The sequence below is a fragment of the Acipenser ruthenus genome, chromosome 2 (assembly GCF_902713425.1).
Source record: "Acipenser ruthenus chromosome 2, fAciRut3.2 maternal haplotype, whole genome shotgun sequence".
Taxonomy (NCBI): domain Eukaryota; kingdom Metazoa; phylum Chordata; class Actinopteri; order Acipenseriformes; family Acipenseridae; genus Acipenser; species Acipenser ruthenus.
In genome coordinates, this window is record NC_081190.1 from 86,961,638 (window position 1) to 86,985,259 (window position 23,622).

A 23,622-nucleotide genomic window follows, 5' to 3' on the forward strand; every position below is an offset into this window, starting at 1 on the left:
TTGAAAATATGCAGTAGAACGTTTGTTTATACAATACATCAAGTTGTGTGTGCCACTTAAGTGTATCAGCTTTGTTACTTTATCTGTATTCCTTGAATTGTGAAGAGACCTTTGATTCTAAAAGTACATTGTTAATCATTATAATAAGTTATACTATATAGAAAAGGGCATTCAAAATAGGACTCCTACCAAAAATGAAACATACAAATGTGCTGTACTGACATTAAGCAGAATATGTCAAATATAATATCTGGAGAAAAGTCCATTTTACATTTTGTGGGATTTTTATAGTCGTACACTGTCTGTATATTTGATGTAAAGGTGTTATCACGTGGAGTAATGTTACCTGTGTGGAATATGTTATTTCTTTGTGTGTGTTCTGTATGAATTATGATCACATAAATATGTTAAACATTTAAAATGCCACACATTATGGGTCTTGCAGTAAGAAATGTACTGCAAACCATTCTTTCACAGCTTTAGATTTTAGCTCTAATGATTATTTAATCCAGTTTAGCTTTCACCGTTAATAGTATGTTTGCAAGGACTAATATTTGAGTATTACTCAAACAAAGATTGCATAAGATGTATGCAGAGGCAGAAATTACCATTTTACTAGAAGTATCAGATTTAATATAACCGTTATGTATCAGATTTAATATAACCATTATGTATCAGATTTAATATAACCATTATGCCAAACTGATCAAATCAAATACTTTTTTTTTTTTTTTATTAGAAACCAAAGCAAGCCTCCCTGCCTCTAGGTTTTTTTGTAATGTATGCATTTACATCTGAAATAAAAAACATTTATTTTATTTGTTTTAATTTAATGTATTTTTTTAATGAAGAAAATAATTCCAAGTGTACAAAATGAGGAGCAAGCAAATTGAGAGTGCAACTGAGTTTGCTTGAGAACTTGAGCCTATTGAAGTTAAATGTAAAGGCTGGTTTTATATTTGGTTTATGGTAAATATATTAGCATTTGATATAATGTACAGTACACAAACATTTATTTGATCTATAGAAGACATTTTGTGTGAAATGTATTTCATAGAAATATTGTTCTGATTCTTGTGTGTTGTATCTTAATTTCACAATGAAAGCATTCAACAATACAGAATTAAGCCCCATTTATTTAACTTCTTAAAAACTGGAACGTAGATGACAGGTTAACAGGTGGCTGTTCGTATTACAGAAGTATGATTCTATTTACATTCCTATGATTTTAATACAGAGTGGTCTGTTGGAATATGCATAATTCACCCTAAACTGTGATCAGTCACATTATCAAAAAGAGGTGTTATAATCTCTGACAATGGGAAAGGTTAATGTACAGTTATGCAAATAGCTTTTATGGGGCTTAACCAGGTCTCAATAAGAGTGAAGCATTTCCTCATGTCTGCAGTCTAAACTGAACACACACTTTACTCTGTCCCCTTCAATCAGTGCTGTTCTGGATGTATCACTGTCTTGAAAGGGCTTCAAACTTCAATTGTTAGTGAACAACTCGGATGACATTGTAACTAACTCTTTAAACTGACTAGTGTCTCTTATCTTTTTTTTTTTGAAGGAATCAAATTTGAGATGGCTGCGCCAAAACCGACGCCAAGGTTTATCAGTAAAGAACGAGGGAAAATCACTGCTTTGCCATTGTACTGTGACGGATTTGTACTGAAAAAGCATACAGGAGAAAAGGTAACTTCTTCAGAAATTACTTTTGTAATTGTTTTTAATCTTTGTCCATTTTTTTTATTTTTATACCCTGCCATATCATTTATAGTTGTTTAGTACCATATTTATATTTACCATTCAACATGTATGTGGAAATTTTGCCATATTTCCAATGTTTTACCATTATTTTAAAATGGCCATAGTTTACCATGTTTTTAAGCTTTTCTGTTTGTTTGAACTTTGCAAGGCTTGTCTCATGGGGATCTTTTATGGGTATTGTTATCAAAGTGAAATATATCTAGATAACTGGTTTATACCAATTCCTGGGGACTACATCAAAACAATCTTCCTTCTAGAATTAATAGCTGTTTCCCCTTTAAATAGTCTGTACAATGAATAGACACGTTCTTACACTACAAACAAACTGCTTGGCTCTGCACTTAACTATGCAAAATGGATGGTTGGGATGTTCGACTTCTCCCCTTATTAAAGTTTACGCTGCAGAATTTCCCTTGCTTTTCCCATGGTTATTTATCAGAATATTCTTTTTTTTTTTTTTTTGCATTTATCATAATTTATCATAGTTTACCTTATTTTTAAATATACTTTAGCATAGCTCTCTGGGCTTTACAATGCCCACCTATGCTTTACCATGAGTTCACTATGCTGTTAAAAGACCTTGATGTGCTTTTACTATGGTAAACTTTTGCTGTCTCCATGTTGGTTAAGTAAACAAGAGGGTGAATCTTTAACCAGGTATTTAAAAGAACTGTCTTTCCTATGAACAATTGTTATATTAGCTACTTGAGAGACAGATTGTACAATAAAGCAAGAGAAGCAACAGATTCACACATCACCTTGGGTCCATTGCAATGCTCTAAACCAGGGCCACTTAACAGGTGGGGCATTGGGTGGTGGGCCGCATAATAAAATTCACCTATAATTAAACACCAATATGTGCAACAAATACAACATACCTTTATATATAGACCCAAGACACACATTTTTTTCGGCTGCCTTTTCTTTTTTGGTTTCTGAAATATGATTTTCTTTTTAATAATTAATTTTAGATTTGTCATGTTTGTATTTATACCTTATTAGCTGGTTGCACAGACCCATATTAGCACTAATCTTGCTTTACCTTACCTAAATTAACATTGGATAGTCCAGGACTGATACTAATTAGGGTCTGTGAAACCAGTCATTTTGTTTATGGGGACATCCTAAAACTCTTACTGTAGCTTAATGTGACGATCGTTTAAGACAGTAATCCCCAAATCCCCCCACCGTTGCACTTGTGTGCGGCTTTTACCGATACTGAGCAGAAAATTAACTTGTAATGGCCCAAGTCTTTTTTTTCATTTCAAGAAAATACAGAAAAATTTGAAGGCATATATGAGAACCCCCCCCCCCCCTATATTATTACCTCTAATTAACTCCCTGAAGTTGGGGATGGAAATCCCAGGTGGTCCCTGAAACATTCTATAACATGGTGTGGTCACCTCTCCACCCCAAATATTAAAATGTGAAAATCTGGAAACCACATCAAACCCTATCGTGTAAGAATGTGAATTCAAACTCACTGAGAGACTTCTACTCAAAACGTTTATCAAAGCATTTAACAGTTTCTTTAGTACAGTATTACTATAGATACTGTTATATAGTTACTGGTATGGATGAAATACTTACAATTGCTTAAAGGGTGTGTGCCTAGCCTAATACCAAAATATATACAAAGGAATTTTGTATGCATGAATTTATTTTGGATTTCCTCAAACAAACAAAACACAAGCAGGCATTTAGGTTTTACCTCCCAAAGGAGTTTAAAGCTCTGGTAATTGATAAGCAGGTAGCTTACTCTGTTTTGTGTATATTCATACTTGTTTGTGTTATCATGTTGATACTGCACTGAATGATTTGAATTGCCATGACTCAACAAAGACAAGTCATAAACACTACACTGTTATTTGTATACATTTTTATTTCTCGTAAATGATAGATAGCCTTTATTCCTCGTGACATGCAGTAAATTTACATTTCCGTATCCTCCAGTACCTTGCATTTTCCGCTGATCTTCCCAAGAGACAATGGACACATTTAAACGGGTCCCGGCTAAACCAGAATAAAACAAATCACTGATCAACCGTATCTTCATAGGACACAAGTTATGATGAATGTGCATAACATGTACAGTATGACTTCAATTTTCTACACCCCGATTACAAAGCAAGATCTGTGATACTCCAATTTTAAGACTATATAAACTGCTGTGCTTTCGATTATCGTTGGACTTCAGTGCATTATTAAGTTCGAGTTTCAATTGTGTGATATTTCATATCCATATCAACTAGGTGCTCTTTAATATGTTTCTTCTGCTATTAAACTATTTGGATTGTATTTTATTCAGGATTTTAAGAGATATTTTGCAGAACTCAGAGGGTCCACCATTTTCCTGTATTCAGATGAGGAAAATGCCACGGTAAGATACATTCTTAATTTTCTTGAGCGTTTTAAGCATTCCTTTTAAATAAAACATTTTGAATGTTCAGACAGATTTGAGTTCTGAGGGTAAGGAATCCATGGTGACAAATTAAGAACATGAACACATAATAAAATGTGCTTTTTTCCTTTATCTCCCTACAGTATTCTGAAAAGCTTGAGTTACAGAACTTGAAGTCACTGGATACTGGGAGTCTGAAAAGAAAGTATATCTCGGCAGATTTCACTCTAACACTGCTGAACGAAGAAGTTCGACTCAAGGTCAGAGTGCTGGTTAGTCAATCTTCAGCCATCTGTAAAACTTTAAAGTAATTCTAACTAAAAAAAAGAATTCCATACATTTTCCACAACAGGTTTGGTCTTTCTTTTGAAACTGCAAACTTGAGACATACATAGTGAATGAAAGTGCCCAACAGGTAAGATTTATGGAAGTATTTAGTTAAGGTAGCAGCTTTCACTTTAAGAATATGTTATTTTCACCTGGAAAATGGATTGAATCCAAATGCTTTTGTGTGTGTTTGAGGGAATGTATATACTGTATGTGTTGGTTTATATCTAGAACACTTGTGCTCATACAGTCCACACAAACAAAGAAAGGACTGTTTGGAGTCTATTTGAATGATCTAAACATTCTATTTTCTATTTTCCATTAAACTTCTATTTTCAGTTTATTTTCACTGTGATGTAATAATAAAGCCAAACATAATGATAGATTAACATCAGTTTCCTATTGTCATTTTAAGAGCTTTTTTTTAATATTGTATGTTCTTTAGACTGGGATAATGAACTTTAATCAAAGAGTGTTTTCAACACAACTTAATAAGGGGAAGTGAAAATCCAGGCCAATGTGAGGTTGAATTGTTGATAGAATGTAAAATATGTAATAAGTTACTTATTTAATGTTTTCTAGCAGTATGCTGACAGTTTTACTCCACATTGTGACAGACAGCCCCAACCCTATGTATATATTGTGTGCTATGTTTAGGATTTATTGCATTGTTATGATTTATTGTATAGGACGGCGAAAAGCCAATATTATTTTGCATTTTATTATGTGTGCCGTCCGCCATCTTGTTGTTTTGGATTTTGGTTTTAAATTACCTTGTGAAGATGAGTGACTGATCAGCTACTGATCAGCGCATCCTTATTAAACTTGTGCAGACTATGGCTGAGGGGTAATAAGATAATTACTAGCTAGTTAACCCCTCAGCCATAATATAAAAGGAGGCTGTGTGGTCCAGTGGTTAAAGAAATGGGCTTGTAACCAAGAGGTCCCCGGTTCAACTCCCACCTCAGCCACTGACTCACTGTGTGATCCTGAGCAAGTCACTTAACCTCCTTGTGCTTCGTCTTTTGGGTATGATGTAATTGTAAGTGACTCTGCAGCTGATGCATAGTTCACACACCCTCATCTCTGTAAGTCACCTTGGATAAAGGCATCTGCTAAATAAACAAATAATAATAAAAGACCTGCAGCTTTGGCTGCAATGGGTTGAGTCGGTTCAGAGTGGAGAACAGTAGTCGAGAGAAAGGGGGTAATAAAAACATAGAAAGCTTAAAACAATTTCTATTCATGCTGGTTTGCACCAGCGTGATACTTGTTTGGTTATTCGAGTTATTATTTGTTAGTTCTTTTGGCCAATGTTCCCTTTTGTTTGTTTTTTAAACCTGTTTGTTTCTATTATGTAATAAAAAGCTGAGCGCCATGGCGCCTCAGTTTGCCCTGCCCTGGTTTAATTTCCCTGGGCCCTACCCCTAAAGCCATCCCACTCACAGGCATTAACCGTCATAGTGGCAGTCCAGAGGACCGTCTGTAGAAACTTTAATTGCCAGTACCAACGATAGACAAATTCAAATATGTTAAATATACTAATATACTGTGTTATAATACTAAAATGATGCCTACATTTGCATGGTCAGACTGAATTGCTCACCGCAGCCACTTACCTCTGAGACACAGCCACACCAGCATTTCTCGTTCCCAAGCAGGACCCCTACAATTTATTCGGCTCAGATTCTTCTCAGATCTAGTCCACGGGGTTCAGCTCATCTGACCCCCATATTCATTTCATTAACAATTTTTCTGAACTAGGAACTGAGAACAAACACAATACTATACAATTCATTGCCATTCAAACAACAAACCTTTGCATTCTTTCATGTACGGTTGCTCACGAAGCAATGTAAAACAATAATTGTATCACCATGACCGAAATCCACAGTATGTGCATGTATAACAGACAGTATACCCCGGATTCTAATAAACAATTATTTTGATACACAGAATTCAAATATGTGGTACTGTACATATTATATGCTATATCCCTGTTGCTGGCATATCTATTACCATATCAAAATAAGGCAAACTATAGTATACTGTAAGCACACAGTCTTTTTCCATAAAATTCATTCTGTATGAATGAAAAATGTAATGCATTCATAACATCTTCATAAAAGCTAGAACTGAATAATTGCAGCAAAGGGTGAATGGCTACGAGTCACAGAAATGTGCTTAAACCACTGAATATTCCATTACAGTACATTTGGTTAGAAATTATAATAATGTTATGAATATTTAAATGCAAGTTATGTCGGTTTTCAAAGTGGTTATTAAGGATTCTGCACATACTGTCATTTCAATTAGTCTTTATGAAAATGTTATGGGTGTTACACGGTATCCAATTTAAACATAAATTAGTTACTTAGCCTCATACCTATTGGATATTACTGTTGCCCTTGTTCAGTGATATGGAACCCAAAAGGTTTACAGTATGCACGGTAAATAGACCTGGCGTTTTGTAGTATAGGCATTTGCATCTTCGCCCTCTATTCATAAAATGCCCTTTGTGTGAGAAACTGCATTTAAGAACGAGCTGAACAATGGGTAGGCCTACTTGTGCTTTTGAATTATTAATCTAACCGCAAGTTATTTAAAAAAACAACACAACTGGTATTTCATATTACAAACAATGGCATATATCTATCTTTTTTATTTCCATTTCAGATTGAAAATCCTGATGCTGGAGAGGAATGGAAAGGGTTTATTCTTACAGTGGCTAAGGTTTGTTTTATAGATGTTGTTTTGGTATACAGTATGTACTGCATTTTATTTTTATTTTAAAGCTGAGAGCAATGCATCAGTACATTAATTGGCATCTTAGTTTGTTGCAATGTTATTTATTTTTTTCAAATTGCAAGGTTGCCAATAAGCTACCGGTAGAGATGCTGCATACATTCCTTTAGTTTATTGACTCCTGGAGGAAATTTTCAAATTCAAAATACATTCTGCTCCTTGCTTAAATGACAAATGTCACATGTCAACAATGTCACATGTCATGTTCCTTTACTGCTTGAAAAGCTAAGCTAATGTAGCACCTACCTGTACATATACATTATTATTGTAGCTGGAAATTCCTAGCAAGCTTCAGCTGCTTCCTGGACAACTGTTAAGACTGAAGGAAGTGTTGAAAGAAGAAAAGGAACGACAAGCAAGACAGCCTGTGCCTGTAAATGAGCAAGAACCACCTGAGGCTTATGATGATGTAATAACAAATGTTCCGCAGTAAGCCACCTCTGTATATATCTTTGAAAATAAACAGCAATTCACTTTGTGTACAGAACACTTCGGGATAAAATGAGTGGGGAATTATAGCAAGTATTGATATGACTGAATATATTTTTGCCACCAGGTGACACTGTACGTCCCCTTTACTTACACATTTGATAATTAAACAATAAAAAGGACAAGAATAATTAAATATTGCTTATTAATGGGTAGATGTTTAGATTATTTCCAGGACATGTTGTGACATTCAATGAAACATTAGTATATGTTCTTAATTAAGGGCAGGCCTGAAGTGATGGTGCGTGTGTCGTATAGCCATAAACCCTTTCTTTAAAATGTTGACCCAACTTTTTGCAACCTTCCTGGTTTTATAGACATCGACAGAAAATGCGAATCTGACTTTTAATGGAAAGCTTTTATATGTAGGGGCATCTATATATTCTAGGAGTTACAATTTGTCCTACTTATATATAATGGCATTATATATATTATATATATTCAATTATTCTGACAGTAATAAAGTCAATTAAGACTTAATAATAATGAACCGTAACCCTAGCCTTTACTCCTTCTTTAGAAATTTTTCATCTCTGTAAAATATAGCCTACATTGCAAATCAATTCAGTCATCTAACAAATATATAACTAAACTCTGCAATAACAAAAGCAAATCTTGTCCAATCAATTTTAAATGCCAGTACTGTATAGTAATCTTGTTTTGTCAGACACAGGAAGTAGGTTACCGATATTATGAAATTCAAAAGCCATACCTTTCTAATTGGGTGTTTTATTATAATCGATCTGATCTTAAATAGTCTTCTTTTCCAATGTCTCCTGCAGAAATAGGCTATGCAGTGGTGTGTTTCTGCTTTAGCATGTAAGAATTTGAATTTGTGCTGGTAATAACAAACTCCCAAAACACTGCTGCCAGTAGATTTTCTAGTGGTTCTAGAGTTACTCAGTGGTTTTTTGTATACTTATTCTTCATCATAGTCACAGAAAATGCAAATACACTCACTTTGTCCTTTTTTAAAGGGATTGTCAGTAACTAAAAACTAGCTAGCACGTTCCTCCTTGCAGTTTCATGTTTACGGTAGAATGAGGTGGATCAGGATTTCAGTGACGTAACACCTATATATAAAATAGGGTCCTGTAATATTTGTAATATTGTCTGTATCTTACTTTCGCAACATTGATGGCTATACTTCTCATATATGGAATATTTTTTTGGTTTTGTATCAACCCAACATTTGTCCTTCTTTATTGCTGTAGGTGTTTCTATGCCGTATCTCGAAACAAAGCCATAGAAATGCTGGCGGAATCCCCCGAGTTTGGAAACATGATCTTAAGACCTGGCAGTGAAAAGATGAATTTCGCAGTGACAGTCAGGCAGCTGCTCACAGAGTATGTATATAGAGCCATCATGATCTTCATTTAAGAAACATTCCCAAGTGAATACGTAAACGATGGCTACCACATGACTGACCTGAATATTTTATTACAGTGGACCAACTATAAAGCATTACAAAGTGATGAGTGTAGAGAACGGCTTTTCCATTGCGCTTGATACTCCTGTAAGTCCATTTATTTATGTTTTAATTTATTTACTTAATATTTCCTGTGATGCATTGATGGACATTTACGTAATCTTGCATCCACCAAGACTTCAGGCATGGCCACCATCTCTGGATCTCCATCCAATTGACCCTGTTAGGATAGGGATGAACATGAATGACATATTCGTCAGCATGATCCTCTGCCTGTCTGCAACAATTCATGACCGAATTGATTAACATCCCTCTAGACACCTACCAGCGCTATGTGTCAAGGATGTGGATCAGGCTGTTACCAAATACAATATTATTGTAGGTACAAGTCCTATTAAAATCACCAGGCAGTGTATCTCTCTCCTTCGGGTCCATACATGTGAACATAAAATATTGATGTATATTAAATATACCGTAAAACTTCAAATAATCGCATGTCTCCAATATGCGCCAGGTCTGCTGGCAAATATTGTAAATAAATGCCAGAGGCATTTAATTAAAGTTTTACAGTATGTGTATAATGTTGAAAAGTAACTTATATATATGTATGTATGTGTGTGTATATGTGTATGTGTGTGTATATATATATATATATATATAAAGCATTTGATAAAATATTGGCACAGTAGGAGATACTGTATATAGACATATGTTACATAGTAGGGTTCATTTGATAGAAATAACAATTGTGTGCAAAAGTGTTAGTTGGCACGCTAACCATGTATGATTTTTATAAAATATGTGTCTGTGTTTCTTAAACTCAGAAATTCAGTAGAATCACCTTTTCTTCTGCTAAATGTGGAGTCTTTATTTCTGACAGGTCACTGTTTGCAGCCTCTGCGATGTTGCAGGTCATTTTGTAAAAGAGTCTAACGGATGTCTCAGACCTTACATCCAGCCACACACTTATGCCACCATAATTGGTATGTTATTACAATATTTTATTTAATTAACCATTCTTTGGATTTTTGAAAGATAATCATATTGAGGGTTGGTAGCCAAAGAGCTTAGCTAACACATTTAGTTTTGCGCAGTCTAATCTTATTAGTTAAACAGCATTTAGTATTTTTTTAAAAGGCTGAAAAACTATGATTATTTCAGTGCAGGAGTTAGCGCAGAGTTTCAAACCCAGCTCTCTGTTTTGGTTCCCTTGGTATCATAAAAATGTCACCGCCAGAAATGTATCCAGTAAAGCCTAAATAGTAATGTTTCAACAGAGAAATGCCTTCATGTTACTGGTTGTAAGCAAGTCCATCAATAGCAAATGATTGGTTATTGACAGGAGAAACCTGTGAAGGGGTGGGGACAATTTCACACTGCAGGTGAATGGACCCAGGAAGTGCAAGACCATCTAAAAGCATTGCTTGCAAACACATTTCTTTAACCTAGTGTGGTAGCAGATATCATCTTTTAACATGAAACTACATGTTTTTTAAACATGTGTTCGTTTCAAAACTGCACATTCAAAACCTATATGATGAATGGATATTTACTGCGGGAAGAAATAATGTAACAGTTTTGTTCGCTTCAATTACTTTGACAGCTTCAGGCAAAATGGCTGAAGTTAATTACTGACTAAAGTGACAAACAACCTCTGCTTGTGTCTGAAATGTAATCGTGTAGAGAAGCTGCATCTCATTTTACTAGCAAATTATTTTGCAAGAATTTTATTTTCTAATGCAGTGTGATGTTAAAGGGAATGTTCCATGACTGCTCTTATGACTACAATTAGCACCATAAAACAGGGGAATAGCACATGCCATAAAAAGATGCAGCCAGTGTAGGCTTATGAACAAATTGTTATTATTATTTGTTCATAAGTTTATTATAAATTTATTATAATTTTTTTTTTTTTTTACCTAACAAAAAACAAGCTACTCTTCATAACAGATTAAACAGATTTATACAGCGTACCACATCTGAAGCCAGAATAACCTTCATTATGAAATGTGGAAACTGATACTCTTCCCATTTGATTACCAGTATTCTATCAGGACCACGGTGCAACTTTTGTTACAAATCCATTGTGTTGCCGTTGCTGGTAATGCTGTGGTCTGTTCATGGTTGTGTTGGGATTTCCCAGGGTAATTTACTAACAAAATGACCTCTCGTCTCCTATGTATTTTGTGTGTCTTCCTCAGACCAGCCAGCTGTGCTCAGTGGAGGAAAAGATCAGCAGAAGAGGCAAATCCCCCAGGCAGTAGTTTCTCCAATGATCCAAACCCCAACTCCTCCAACTCAAAGCTCTGCGAATGAATATCTTGAAGTTGACTACATCAATGGAGATGGTAAACCAGCAGACCTGTTGCAAGCTACAGTCACTCATCATACTGAAATCTTCTTAAGGGACATAGCTAGTTCATTTTAGTCAACAACAAAGTGATTTTAATGAATTTTATATCAACTGTAGCTAGTGGGTTTTAATCTGTAGATTATTAAGCATACATGTTGGCTACTTTCTGCTTTTCAGTCAGAAAAGGTACAGACATTATTCCAGTCCTCTTGGGCAAGGTATCCCTACATTGTATTGACAGTTTGTTGAAAAATAACTGGGAATAAACACGGTTGGTTGACTGAAGGCATGAGTAAAAATACGGCCTGTACTTCATGGATATTGTTTTGAGATATTTAGTCTTAGGAAAACAGTTTGTCTATTTTTTATGGTTTAGTGTGGTCTGTTGTTGTGTAGTGTTTTTCAAAACTCCCTCATCCTTAAGCTGGTACTCCAGACAGCAGGGGTTAGCAATGCTTTTGGCTCTGCACAATTGATTTGTATATTTAAAAAATGTTTCAAAATAGTTTTTACATTTTTTATAAGGTTGTTATCTTGTTTTGTTGATGTCTAGTCTGTACATTTTTAACTGTATAATGAAAACACCTTTTGGTGAAAAAGGAGCTCCCCATTTGTATTGTGTGTTTACATTTTTGTCTTGATGCTTTGGGCAAAGCAGCACTTGCATATGACAGTAATAACCATTGGTAGTAGCGGGTATAGTAGTATTATTGTAGTAGTATAGTAGTAGTATTGTAGTAGTAAAATTGTGATCAGTGACAGACAGGGGAGACCAGGACGTGTTAAGTAAAAAGGCTCAATGTATTTTTCAAGAAAAGTATGGAAAGAAATTTCCTGAAATAATGTCATGCCTACACTGCTAGCCACTTTATTAGAAACGGTATTTATCAGGTCGGGCACCGTTTGCCCTGTTCACAGCCTTGACAAGACTTTCAATAAGGTGCTGAAAGGCATCACAAGGGATGTTCATGTACGCCATCATTAATATTTCACACAACTAGAAAATTGTTATGATGAATGCATTTTTCAAGTGCATTCCAAGCATGCTGCATTGGATTGAGATCCTACAATAGCTGTGACTAAATAATTCCTTGATGTGGATAGCTAACTTGACAGTGTTCCTGGAGAACCACCTTGTGAAAACAGCACTTTTTTTTTGTTTACGGTTTGCAGATGATCATCCGCCAATCCGGAATGTTCCAGTGCCAGGTATTAAACACGACAATTACTGTATATTCCTTTCTCTTCTTTATAATTTATATTGCTCATAACACCTATTAAAGGGCATACTAACCAAGGCTTTGCATTTCTTAGACCTCACTGACATTACAACTTGCTTCCAATTCTCTTATTTTTCTGTGTTTTAGTATTCCAGATTTATTTTTTTCAATTTGAACTGCCTGAAGCCTGTTTATCATGAAGATTCACTGTCTGTGCAGCATGTTCTTGATCCCACCTCATACCACATATTAAAAGTCCTGTGCTGCAAAGGGAGTTTCATGTTTGAAACTTAACAATGCCAATGTGGTGACAGGTTGTGAGCAAAGGGAAATTGGGAGTTTTATTAGTTGCAGACCGGATTTCAACATACCCTCTGTTACAATGTTAATTATTTGCTACCAAGTTCACACAATTACAGCAATGTTTATTTAATTTTCTATGCAAGGATGATCAATCAATGCTTAATATAAGTTGAAAGAGTCCATTCTTAAGATTTAATTTACAGGCACATGTAGATATATGTCAGGCTATACAGGATATTGGAGGGTATGTTCAATTTTTAGTTGTATTTTTATTTGCATTATCTTCATTTCAAATAAAGCCTGGGACACTAAATTATCTACAGAAATGTACAACTTGCAAGAAATGTAGGCTAATGAGAATGGTAAGAAATGTTTTTCTTTTAAAAACATTATTATTTGTTTATTTAGCAGACGCCTTTATCCAAGGCGACTTACAGAGACTAGGGTGTGTGAACTATGCATCAGCTGTAGAATCACAACTACGTCTCACCCGAAAGACGGAGCACAAGGAGGTTGAGTGACTTGCTCAGGGTCACACAATGAGTCAGTGGCTGAGGTGGGATTTGAACCGGGGACCTCCTGGTTACAAGCCCTTTTCTTTAACCACTGAACCACACAGCCTCCTGATAAATGTTACCTTTTTAAGGTTGACTGAGACTACTTTTATGGGACAATTTAATAAAACATGCTTTCATCTTATTTTAAATATACACAGGGGTAAGACCCAGCCCTCCTGTGTAGTTAACAGTAAATATCGGTGTATGTATCAAGGTTGTGTGAACTACATTAGTGAAAAAAAGATTTAAATAGTATAGTATCCTTCAGCTGTTTTTTTTTGTACAACTGTAAATGCATATATTTGTAAATACTATAACCTACATAACATATGAACCTGTTTGCCTCAAGGGGTTTTAAATAAATGAATGTTCTTGTTTTGTTTTTTCAAACAGACTCTGGGTTTTCAGAGGAGCTTTTAAAGGCATTAAAGAAAAGGAGAGCGACTATTAACAATTAATTTGATCTGGATGTATCAAATCTGTTTGACCGAAACCCACCCATCACTTAGATGTGTCATGGAGCACTTTTTACAATATGAACTTCTGAGAGATTGAAGTCTACTGGGATACACGAAATGATTAAATGGTCATAACCCTTGCTAATCTTTAATTGCCATGCAGTGTTTAAGCAAAACTGGCCTGGACAATTTGAAGAACTGTACCAATACGCACCTCTAATCTATTGCAGTATTGGTAATTTATATTATATATTTTTTCAGTTTGCAGATAATATAGTAAATAATATCCACTTACATGTTGTGTTTTATGATTAGGCTTGCTACTTTTCAATATTAAATCTGTTAAGCTCGTTAAACATCGAATTCCCCAAAAATATGAGTTCGACTGAAATCAATTTATATACGATAAACGTCGGTAAAACCACTCGCCGTTTTTTATTTTCTTACCAAAAATAATCATTTATAATCCTCTCTAGTTTGTGGAGTTTTTATGCTTGCTATCTGTCCCGTCTCCATTCCGCTATGAATGGCTGGGTGTTGCTGTCAGTCATCTCAGTGGTCCGATAGTACTATAGTTTCACTGTCACTGTCATTTCATCCTGTTGTGACAGATCTCATTGACTGAAGCAGTGTTAGAATGCTCTCATTTGCCAGCTACAGCACCTGTCATTCAAAGCGCCTACTTTGAAATTAGCAGGTTGAGGTGTACGTAAGCTTTTGCTTTAGGTATATGGTGACAGTTACTAGTTTGATTTGAAAATGAGGCGCAAGAGAAAAACACTTAATGAATATTGTGCACAATACCCTGGCCGATGGCTGAAGTCACCGTGGCAGGACAAAGCAGGCCCGTCTGCCTTGCCTGTGACTCTGAGTCTGACTGTGCTACAGGAGGTTAGTTATTATTAGTTTATTTAGCAGACGCCTTTATCCAAGGCAACTTACAGAGAGACTAGGGTGTGTGAACTATGCATCAGCTACAAAGTCACTTACAATTACGTCTCACCCGAAAGACGGAGCACAAGGAGGTTAAGTGACTTGCTCAGGGTCACACAATGAGTCTGTGGCTGAGGTGGGATTTGAACCAGGGACCTCCTGGTTACAAGCCCTTTTCTTTAACCACTGTACCACACAGTTCTTTTCAACTAGCTAATGTTTTCTTCTCTGCATATTATTTTTACTTGTAACTTTATGCTATAAAGGTCTGTGTAATAAACTTATATGCTGCGTTTACTAAGGTTTATTTGCTCTGCTGTGACCAAACGTTATTTCAGTTATAATGTTGGTAACCATGGTTTTGTTGCATGTTGAGTATAGTAAAGGGGTTTCGCTAAATAAGACATTTTTCCATGGCATAAAAAGTCTTTTTTTTTTTTAAAGCAAAAAGGTTGGATTCACCCATTCTCTGATTGAATTGAAAAATATGTACATTCTTTCTAAAATAAACGTTGATATTAATCGTCAATTTGGCAAAAAAATAAAATAAAAAAATCGAATAGTAGCAAGCCTATTTATGATGCATCATTTGTTTTTGTGTATCTTTCTATGTTTTCAGTAAGCTACTAGCCTATACTAGATTCGTAAAATATGTTTAGATCTCGCAGTTTTAGTTAGAGAACGTTTACTTTAATTAATATTGATGTTGATATTAAGCATCTGTATTGTTTCATGTTTATTGGTTTGGTATAAGCATGTGTTAATTGTTTTCTAAATACAAATAATATTGTGTGACCCTGAGCAAGTCACTTAACCTCCTTGTGCTCCGTCTTTCGGGTGAGACGTAATTGTAAGTGACTGTGCAGCTGATGCACAGTTCACACACCCTAGTCTCTGTAAGTCGCCTTGGATAAAGGCGTCTTGGGGGGGGTGGGGGGTGGGGGGGATTTTAAAAAAAAAATACAGTTAAGAGGCAGGAGAATGGATGTAGCATTAGGGCTAAGGCGTTCCGGTCAATGAAAAAGAATGAGTCACCTTACAGGGTTCAGGTAACACCATATCCGAAAACCTAGGCTTGGTTTGTTTCTCCAAGCTTAGTTCTGTTCAGTTATTAATCCCATTAAGATTCTGTTCAGTTGTATACTAATCCGCTGTTCCATTAGCACATTCAATGTTTTGTGTGTAGAACAAGTGTAAGTATAATAAGAAGGTAAGTAAAGACATTTTAAAAACAAGAATCAAAACGTCCCTCTTTCTGTTATTCCTGTACAGTTTATTTGGAGTTAATGTAACGTTAAGGATCTCCTTTCTGACCAAGTATTGTGTAACTCAAGCATACATTTTGTTAACTCGTTGTAATTTTGTTCAGTTGTGCTTAATAAAGACTCTTTTAGTACACTGTGTGTCATATACGTTTTTTTAATACAAACTGGGCATTGCATCCCACAAGACACATTCCCTTTAGTATCCATGCATAATCTCAAGCTTCTGCATTTTACTTATCTATTGATAAGGACTGATTGGAAATGCTCAATTGGCTCCCGGACTGTATAACTGAAATGTAATCAAATTTGTGATATAATGAAGAATATGTACATTCACACAGAAATGAAAGTTGAGGTTTCTCTTCAGAAAAAAAATATATATATATAATTAAATAATACATGTACAGACAGAATTTGGAGTTTTAACATCTAAAAAGGGCAATGTGCACTGGGTTATTTCTTAAATCAGAACCACAAAACGGAACGCACCAGTGCAACGCCATAACTTCTCTCCACTGCAGTTGGAGACATCAGCGACCGGAAGCTAGCACCTGCACGCCAAGCCTCGTTTTGAGTCTGGCGTGAATAAGGTGTATTGCTTAACCAAACCCTTAACTGAACTAACAATTTGCTTAATTAGACCTTTTAATTGCTCTTAGCTCCTAAAAAGTTGCATATTTCAAGTTACTTATGAAATGTCATAGTTAACTTGAAACCTCCAATTATTAGTTCCAGTAAGGGTCCCATTAAGTAACTGAGAGATCAGTTTAAACAAAAACCAGTAGACGCTGGGTTCGGGAAGCCCTGGTTTAATCCCTATAGTCCAGGGGTGGCCAATTCCAGTGTCCCAGGAAATAAGTAGATCAGAAAATAAGTTGATCAAGCTCTAGAACTTAAAGGGGAGGTTCCATTGTTTCTAATGTAAACGAGCCTAGGCTAGGAAATAAGTAGATAGAGCCAGGAAATAAGTAGATCGGATATATTAATGAACAATAAATAAAATGTTGTAAGTATAATTTATATCAATTAGTAGATCGGATTTATTCGGCAATATGCTGCTAGATAAGATGATGTGAATATCGCTTTAGATCTGATATATTAGCCTAACAAAAATGCATAATTTAAAATGACTTTTGTACGTATAATTTACATTAACATGTAGATCGGATATATTGGACAGTATTACGCTAGATAAGGGAATGTGAATATCGCTCTAATATATATTAGCAGCAAATAAATAATTTAAAATGAATTGTATGATTGTACATTTCTGATTGTGTATTTCTGTTTGTGTAACAAACATTAACTAGCAAAATGTTATTTTGCATTTCTGGAGGTGTTTTTGTTTTGGGAAGCACTACAGTATGGACAGCAGGTATGCGATTGTCCAAAAGTTAAAGCATGAGTTTCAAACATGGAAAAAATTAAGCTCCATGCTGCGATTACTAACTAGGCCACGGTGCACCTCAATCACACGATGTACTTGAAAAACATTGCTTATACATGTTATTATTTTATATTTGTTCTTTCATTTATTTTTACATACAGTACTTTGTACAATTAGGACAGAAAACAAACAGGAGACTGGTTATCATAGTGCATGTATTTCAATTACAAGTGTGGGAAGAAACAATACATTCATTAATTAAAAACTAAAGAGTTAACGTCTTTGCTAAACCGTGGTAAATACCTGTAGTTCAACACCAACCAAGATTTTGTGTTGTGAGAGAGATCATACAGTATATGTAGGCTACTCTGTATCAGCATAATTTTAAAATGGTAAATCCCTGTAGTGCAACAACCAATAAGACATATAACGAGAAATATACAGTATATTGAAAGTGAATTATCACAATTTAAAATTATGTAGACACATATATACAGTATCTCTCTTCCTCATTATATATGTCTTTTTTATATATCTCTATCTCATTATAAATTCCTGTAGTGCAACAACCATGTAAGAACATAAGAACATAAGAAAGTTTACAAACGAGAGGAGGCCATTCAGCCCATCTTGCTCGTTTGGTTGTTAGTAGCTTATTGATCCCAGAATCTCATCAAGCAGCTTCTTGAAGGATCCCAGGGTGTCAGCTTCAACAACATTACTGGGGAGTTGGTTCCAGACCCTCACAATTCTCTGTGTAAAAAAGTGCCTCCTATTTTCTGTTCTAAATGCCCCTTTATCTAATCTCCATTTATGACCCCTGGTCCTTGTTTCTTTTTTCAGGTCAAAGAAGTCCCCTGGGTTGACATTGTCTATACCTTTTAGGATTTTGAATGTTTGAATCAGATCGCCGCGTAGTCTTCTTTGTTCAAGACTGAATAGATTCAATTCTTTTAGCCTGTCTGCAACCCGGGATAATTCTGGTTGCTCTTCTTTGCACTCTTTCTAGAGCAGCAATATCCTTTTTGTAACGAGGTGACCAGAACTGAACACAATATTCTAGGTGAGGTCTTACTAATGCATTGTAGTTTTAACATTACTTCCCTTGATTTAAATTCAACACTTCTCACAATATATCCGAGCATCTTGTTGGCCTTTTTTATAGCTTCCCCACATTGTCTAGATGAAGACATTTGAGTCAACATAAACTAAGTCTTTATCATAGATTCCTCAATTTCAGTATCTCCCATTTTATATTTATAATGCACATATGTATTGCCTGCGTGCAGTACCTTATACTTTTCCTGAAGGATCATTTCTCCGAGTAGAATGGTTCCCTTTCTGTTTAAGTGCAGTCCGTCCCACCTGTATAGATAGTCCTTGTTGTAGAATGTGCTCCAATGTTCAAGAAAGGTGAAGCCTTCCTGTGTGCACCACGATTTCAGCCATGCATTTTGATTTTGTATTTCCAGCTGTCCATATGGTCCTTTGCAAGGCGCCAGCAGTATCCCAGAAAATACCACAGTTTTGGTCTTATCTTTTAATTTGTAAGACATATAAGAAATTGTAAGACATAACGAGCAATCATATCTACCATGGCATACGTTTTTCATTTCTGCATTTGTCCTATCAAGAGGATTTGACAGGGTCCATTTTTTAATTTTTTTTTTACATAGTACAAATCTTATCCCTTAGTAATACTATATATCACAGCAAGAAATACAATTGTCATGTTTACGAAGAATAAGGCATTTATGTTAATGTATTGTGTGCAAACAACATGAGATATTTTTTTTTTAGTTCCCAACCTGAGTACAAGACACAATTCCTTTCTAAAAAAAACCTTTCGCCTGGCTATTTGTGGTTAATTTTCTTCACCCTATCCCAACCCTAAACAACCCTAAACCTAGAACCTTTTTTAAATAAACATAAGACATGCAGACAAATCAAGGTACTGTATGTACTATTCATTTTTTTTTAACTGGCGGTTTTGCCACGTCTAAACTGTAGTAAAGTTACAGCTATACTAATATTAAAATGTAAAAATACGACCTTGTCATACTAATATGATGGATGCAGCATGTCATCAGATTATATTACTGAAACATTTTAATTTTGATTAAAGATTGACAACATTTTGACGTGTAAAATAATTTAATATATAAATAAATCTCCGCGATCACACATAAACTACATCTGATTGACAACGATGTAATAGAAACATAAAAAGACAGGGATTTAAAACATTTTACCGTATAAAGAGCCGTCGATCACACATTTTAAAGTTCATACGAAAAGACAGTGGCACGAACACGCACCAACATACACAGTCTAGTAAATAAATCAGCCAGATAAAAATAAAAATCCATGCAGTGAACCTCCCCTTTAATCAAACTGTAGCCCCGCCTTACTTTTGTCTTACTGCGCTTGCGCAATCAACTTTTTTCCTGGTCAACTTATTTCCTACGACACCGGTCCTGGAGAGCCACAATCCTGCAGGTTTTCTGGGTCTCTCTAAATCATCGATGGCCAATTAAGAAAACAATTGCTTCAATTAAGTAATTGAGAACCGGGGTGGAATGAAAAACTTTAATACCATGGTGCCAGCAACTCAGGCAAAGTGGAGCATACATTTTATCAAATAAATGAGAAGGAAATAGGAACTTCATGGTTTTCCAAGTGGTATCATATAAATAGTTATAATAGGTTCTGTATTTAAGATTTAAAGTTGAACAACCTTATAATCACCCCCTGCCAAATTTAATTAGGTAAAAACTATAGCGTAATGCAGAGCCCTGGGGGAAAGGCGCAGTGAAAAAGACAACCCACCATATTTTCTTTCAGTAAAAATATTACAAAACAGCAGGGGAAAGGTAAAAACTAGGATCCACAATCTTATTTTAGTTCTCATGTAAATGAAATCTTAGGAAACTGACAAATTTCGACAGGAATAAAAGTTCTATAACAAAACATTGTCGCTGGCATTATTCATTGTGATAAATTAAGTTTGAAATGTGGTAGGAAGTGCCCCTACACACATTACTTTTTATATATCTAATTTGAACCAATCAGAAAACAAACACGATTGAGTAATTTGCCCCTCTTGCATTTGAATCATCATGAAGCCTGTAACTCCCCAATCTCCACCCTTATAACTACCCCTACTATCTAATCTATTATGGGGGTGTACTGCCTCGAACAGTTTCCCAGGTGGTGGGCAATTCATGTTCATGATGTTATGTCACATAATCATCAATAAAAAAGTCATTCTGATTCAATGTGTCAAGGGTTTATCCTGACCTACTGTATAACACATAAACAGAGAAATAATGTACACTGGTGGCTACTATAAATAAAAATCAACAAAGAAAACACCAGTGCTTGCCATGATCGTCTGATATCGCCACTAGTACAATGTTCACATTAAGAAAAACAGAAATATCACATTTTCAATTTTCCGTGTTTATTGTGAGATCACAGTTCAACATTTCTAAAAATCTTTGGTGTTCAGATGATATACGGAACCTACGTGTTCTATTCAGATACGATGGATGTGGAAGACTGCACTTACAGTACAATGAAATATGTTTCAAGATGAACAGTTTGAACCAAGCCATTTCCAAAGTGAATCGATAAATGAATAATTTAGCAAGTCTGTTGTTAAACACACATTAAGGCAGGTGCATAGAAAGCTATGCAATAAAATATAAAAGTATTTACAGAAGAATGCTATACTGCAGTCTATATGCTAGTGGTCCTTGGCTGCCGGGTTGACATGTGGTTCAGTTGTTGTCTTGGCAGAAGTAGTACCTCACTGGGGGACCTGGCAAGTCTTCATCTCCATCCGTTTCAGATGCAAAAGAGACAGTCAGGTCTACATACTTCTTCTCGGAGGAGGGTTTGATGAGTTTTTGCATCCTGTAACAATAAAAGGAGAAAATTGAAGATTTTAACTATCAGTGAGTGGCTGAAGTGGGATTTGAACCAGGGACCTCCTGGTTACAAGCCCTTTTCTTTAACCACTGGACCACACAGCCTCCAGAATGCATTGACTTTCCTCCCAATTAATATATCCTCAACAAAATCAGTAATAAACCTTTGTAGAAAAAATTAAAATACATCAAAAATAAAAAAAAAATACACCAGCCATCAGCATGCATTTTATTATGATGACATGGTTCGGCTTATAGGTCAGTACAAATTAGTATTTATATTTGATATCATTTTGCATAGTTAATATTTTCATAACTTCTACTTACGTGATCTTAAGTCTTTTCTTGTGTCCTGGCATAACTGGGACATATAACATTTTAACTCCATGTACCACCATTGTGGGCTCAATCCCATACTTTTCCTGCAAAAACAAAACAAAATCTGAACCTGGTTTTTAACATCATCATGTAAAAACTAAAAACTACAAACATTCCAGACTCAACTTGTATGTGTTGGCAATTGTATACAGTAGAATTTCAGCTCTTACCCTGACAGCATTTATAAAATCTGAGAGTGTCAAATCTTCTTTCCCATAAATTGTCCATCTGTCCCAGATAGAAAAGGATATTCCATCTCTGTTGAAAAAGACAACTATGTTGAATTATTGCAAAAAATCGGAATAAATATTAATAACCTTAGCCTAGTTTCTAAGTACAGTAATCTGTCGCATATCTGATTGCAGTGGGACCACAGTAAGGGAGGATATGTAATAAGTTGGATAAATGAATCCCATTTTAAATATCATTACACACAGCTGTAACAATTACTATATAAAATAATATTTTTTACAGCTTTTATTAGGGAGCACCCCTAAATCCATTGTTTAGAAAGATACAGGGTATTAATGCTTGTGACAGGGTAGCCGGCTGCTGTGTGTGTGCGTACATTCACTGCTGAGTGACAGGCAGGAGATCGAGATGGAGGTTGAAGTTGATACGCCTCACAGGTGAACAGGATTTATTTACATATCAACACACTGGACAGCTCATGTGACACTACCAGCAATGGCAGCGCACAGAGTACATACAACACCATGTACGAAAACTTTGGAAGGATCTACAATCCCTGAGCTAATCTTCTCTGTTCAATAATAAACTAACGTTGCTGAAGAGGCTGATCATGGCGGATAAACAGTTAGGGCGGATATGTGATGGGCGCATACGCGACGGATTACTGTACGTTTCAATCATTATGTTTTAGTTACTGTGCTATCACTTAATGTTCACAAGAAATAAAACAGCACACATCTTATATTAAAGGCATGTTTTGGATTATTATTATTTATTTCTTAGCAGACGCCCTTATCCAGGGCGACTTACAATTGTTACAAGATGTCACATTATACATTATTTCACATTATACAGATATCACATTATTTTTACATACAATTACCCATTTATACAGTAGGGTTTTTACTGGAGCAATCTAGGTAAAGTACCTTGCTCAAGGGTACAACAGCAGTGTCCCCCACTGGGGATTGAACCCACAACCCTCCGGTCAAGAGTCCAGAGCCCTAACCACTACTCCACACTGCTGCCCTAATTCCCCCTACTACTACAACTCAGGCACCAATTCTACTTCTCTGGCCGTCAATTGCCTCTGCATTTTCTGCAGCCCGATTACATTTTCGCTGCAGCCAATGTAGGAAGAAAATAATTTACTGTCAACTGCTTTCGAGCCATTTTTGTTCACAACTGAACACACAATTTAGCTACTGCATTGAATGCATTTTAGATGTGATAACTTCCTTTGTAACAGAAAATGAAATCGAGTGCTTACCGTATCTGTGTTCTCTTCACTTCAGCTGTTTCAGTAAACACAATGATTGGAATTGCTAGGTTAAAAAAGCAGTTTTTAAAAGAATCAAAACTGAATCCTCCAACGACTTTTATCAGCTCGAGTCCCACCTGAAATTAAACAAATGTGAAG

The 23,622-nt window shown here is 35.5% G+C and overlaps 2 protein-coding genes across 3 annotated transcripts in view; one reads left to right on the plus strand and one right to left on the minus strand.

The window, feature by feature from the left end:
• Window positions 1–1,445: 1,445 nt before the first annotated feature.
• On the plus strand, window positions 1,446–14,672 carry LOC117409107 (signal-transducing adaptor protein 1-like). Its single transcript, XM_034928838.2, has 11 exons — window positions 1,446–1,698; window positions 4,082–4,153; window positions 4,318–4,434; window positions 7,178–7,234; window positions 7,578–7,735; window positions 9,010–9,141; window positions 9,242–9,311; window positions 10,105–10,207; window positions 11,426–11,572; window positions 12,751–12,786; window positions 14,051–14,672. The coding sequence occupies exons 1-11, from the start codon at window positions 1,588–1,590 to the stop codon at window positions 14,113–14,115; spliced, it is 1,068 nt and encodes a 355-aa protein (XP_034784729.2). The 5' UTR covers window positions 1,446–1,587; the 3' UTR covers window positions 14,116–14,672.
• A 5,163-nt stretch (window positions 14,673–19,835) lies between these two features.
• Window positions 19,836–23,622, minus strand: part of LOC117409446 (ubiquitin-like modifier-activating enzyme 6) — a 34,671-nt gene continuing 30,884 nt past the window's right edge. For both annotated transcript variants that reach the window (XM_059003202.1, XM_034015525.3), the window contains exons 30-33: window positions 23,473–23,600; window positions 22,181–22,268; window positions 21,960–22,054; window positions 19,836–21,618 (exon numbers count right to left, since the gene is read on the minus strand). In XM_059003202.1, the coding sequence (XP_058859185.1) occupies window positions 21,483–21,618; window positions 21,960–22,054; window positions 22,181–22,268; window positions 23,473–23,600 (447 nt within the window). In that variant the 3' untranslated portion in view covers window positions 19,836–21,482. The remainder of the gene's footprint in view (window positions 21,619–21,959; window positions 22,055–22,180; window positions 22,269–23,472; window positions 23,601–23,622) is intronic.

Excerpts from the sequence above, each read along its gene's own strand:
- LOC117409107 (XM_034928838.2), top strand. The coding sequence starts at position 1,588 with ATGGCTGCGCCAAAACCGACGCCAAGGTTTATCAGTAAAGAACGAGGG. Across the intron at positions 7,235-7,577 it reads TTATTCTTACAGTGGCTAAG|CTGGAAATTCCTAGCAAGCT; the intron begins GTTTGTTTTATA and ends TTATTATTGTAG. Across the intron at positions 9,142-9,241 it reads GTCAGGCAGCTGCTCACAGA|TGGACCAACTATAAAGCATT; the intron begins GTATGTATATAG and ends ATTTTATTACAG.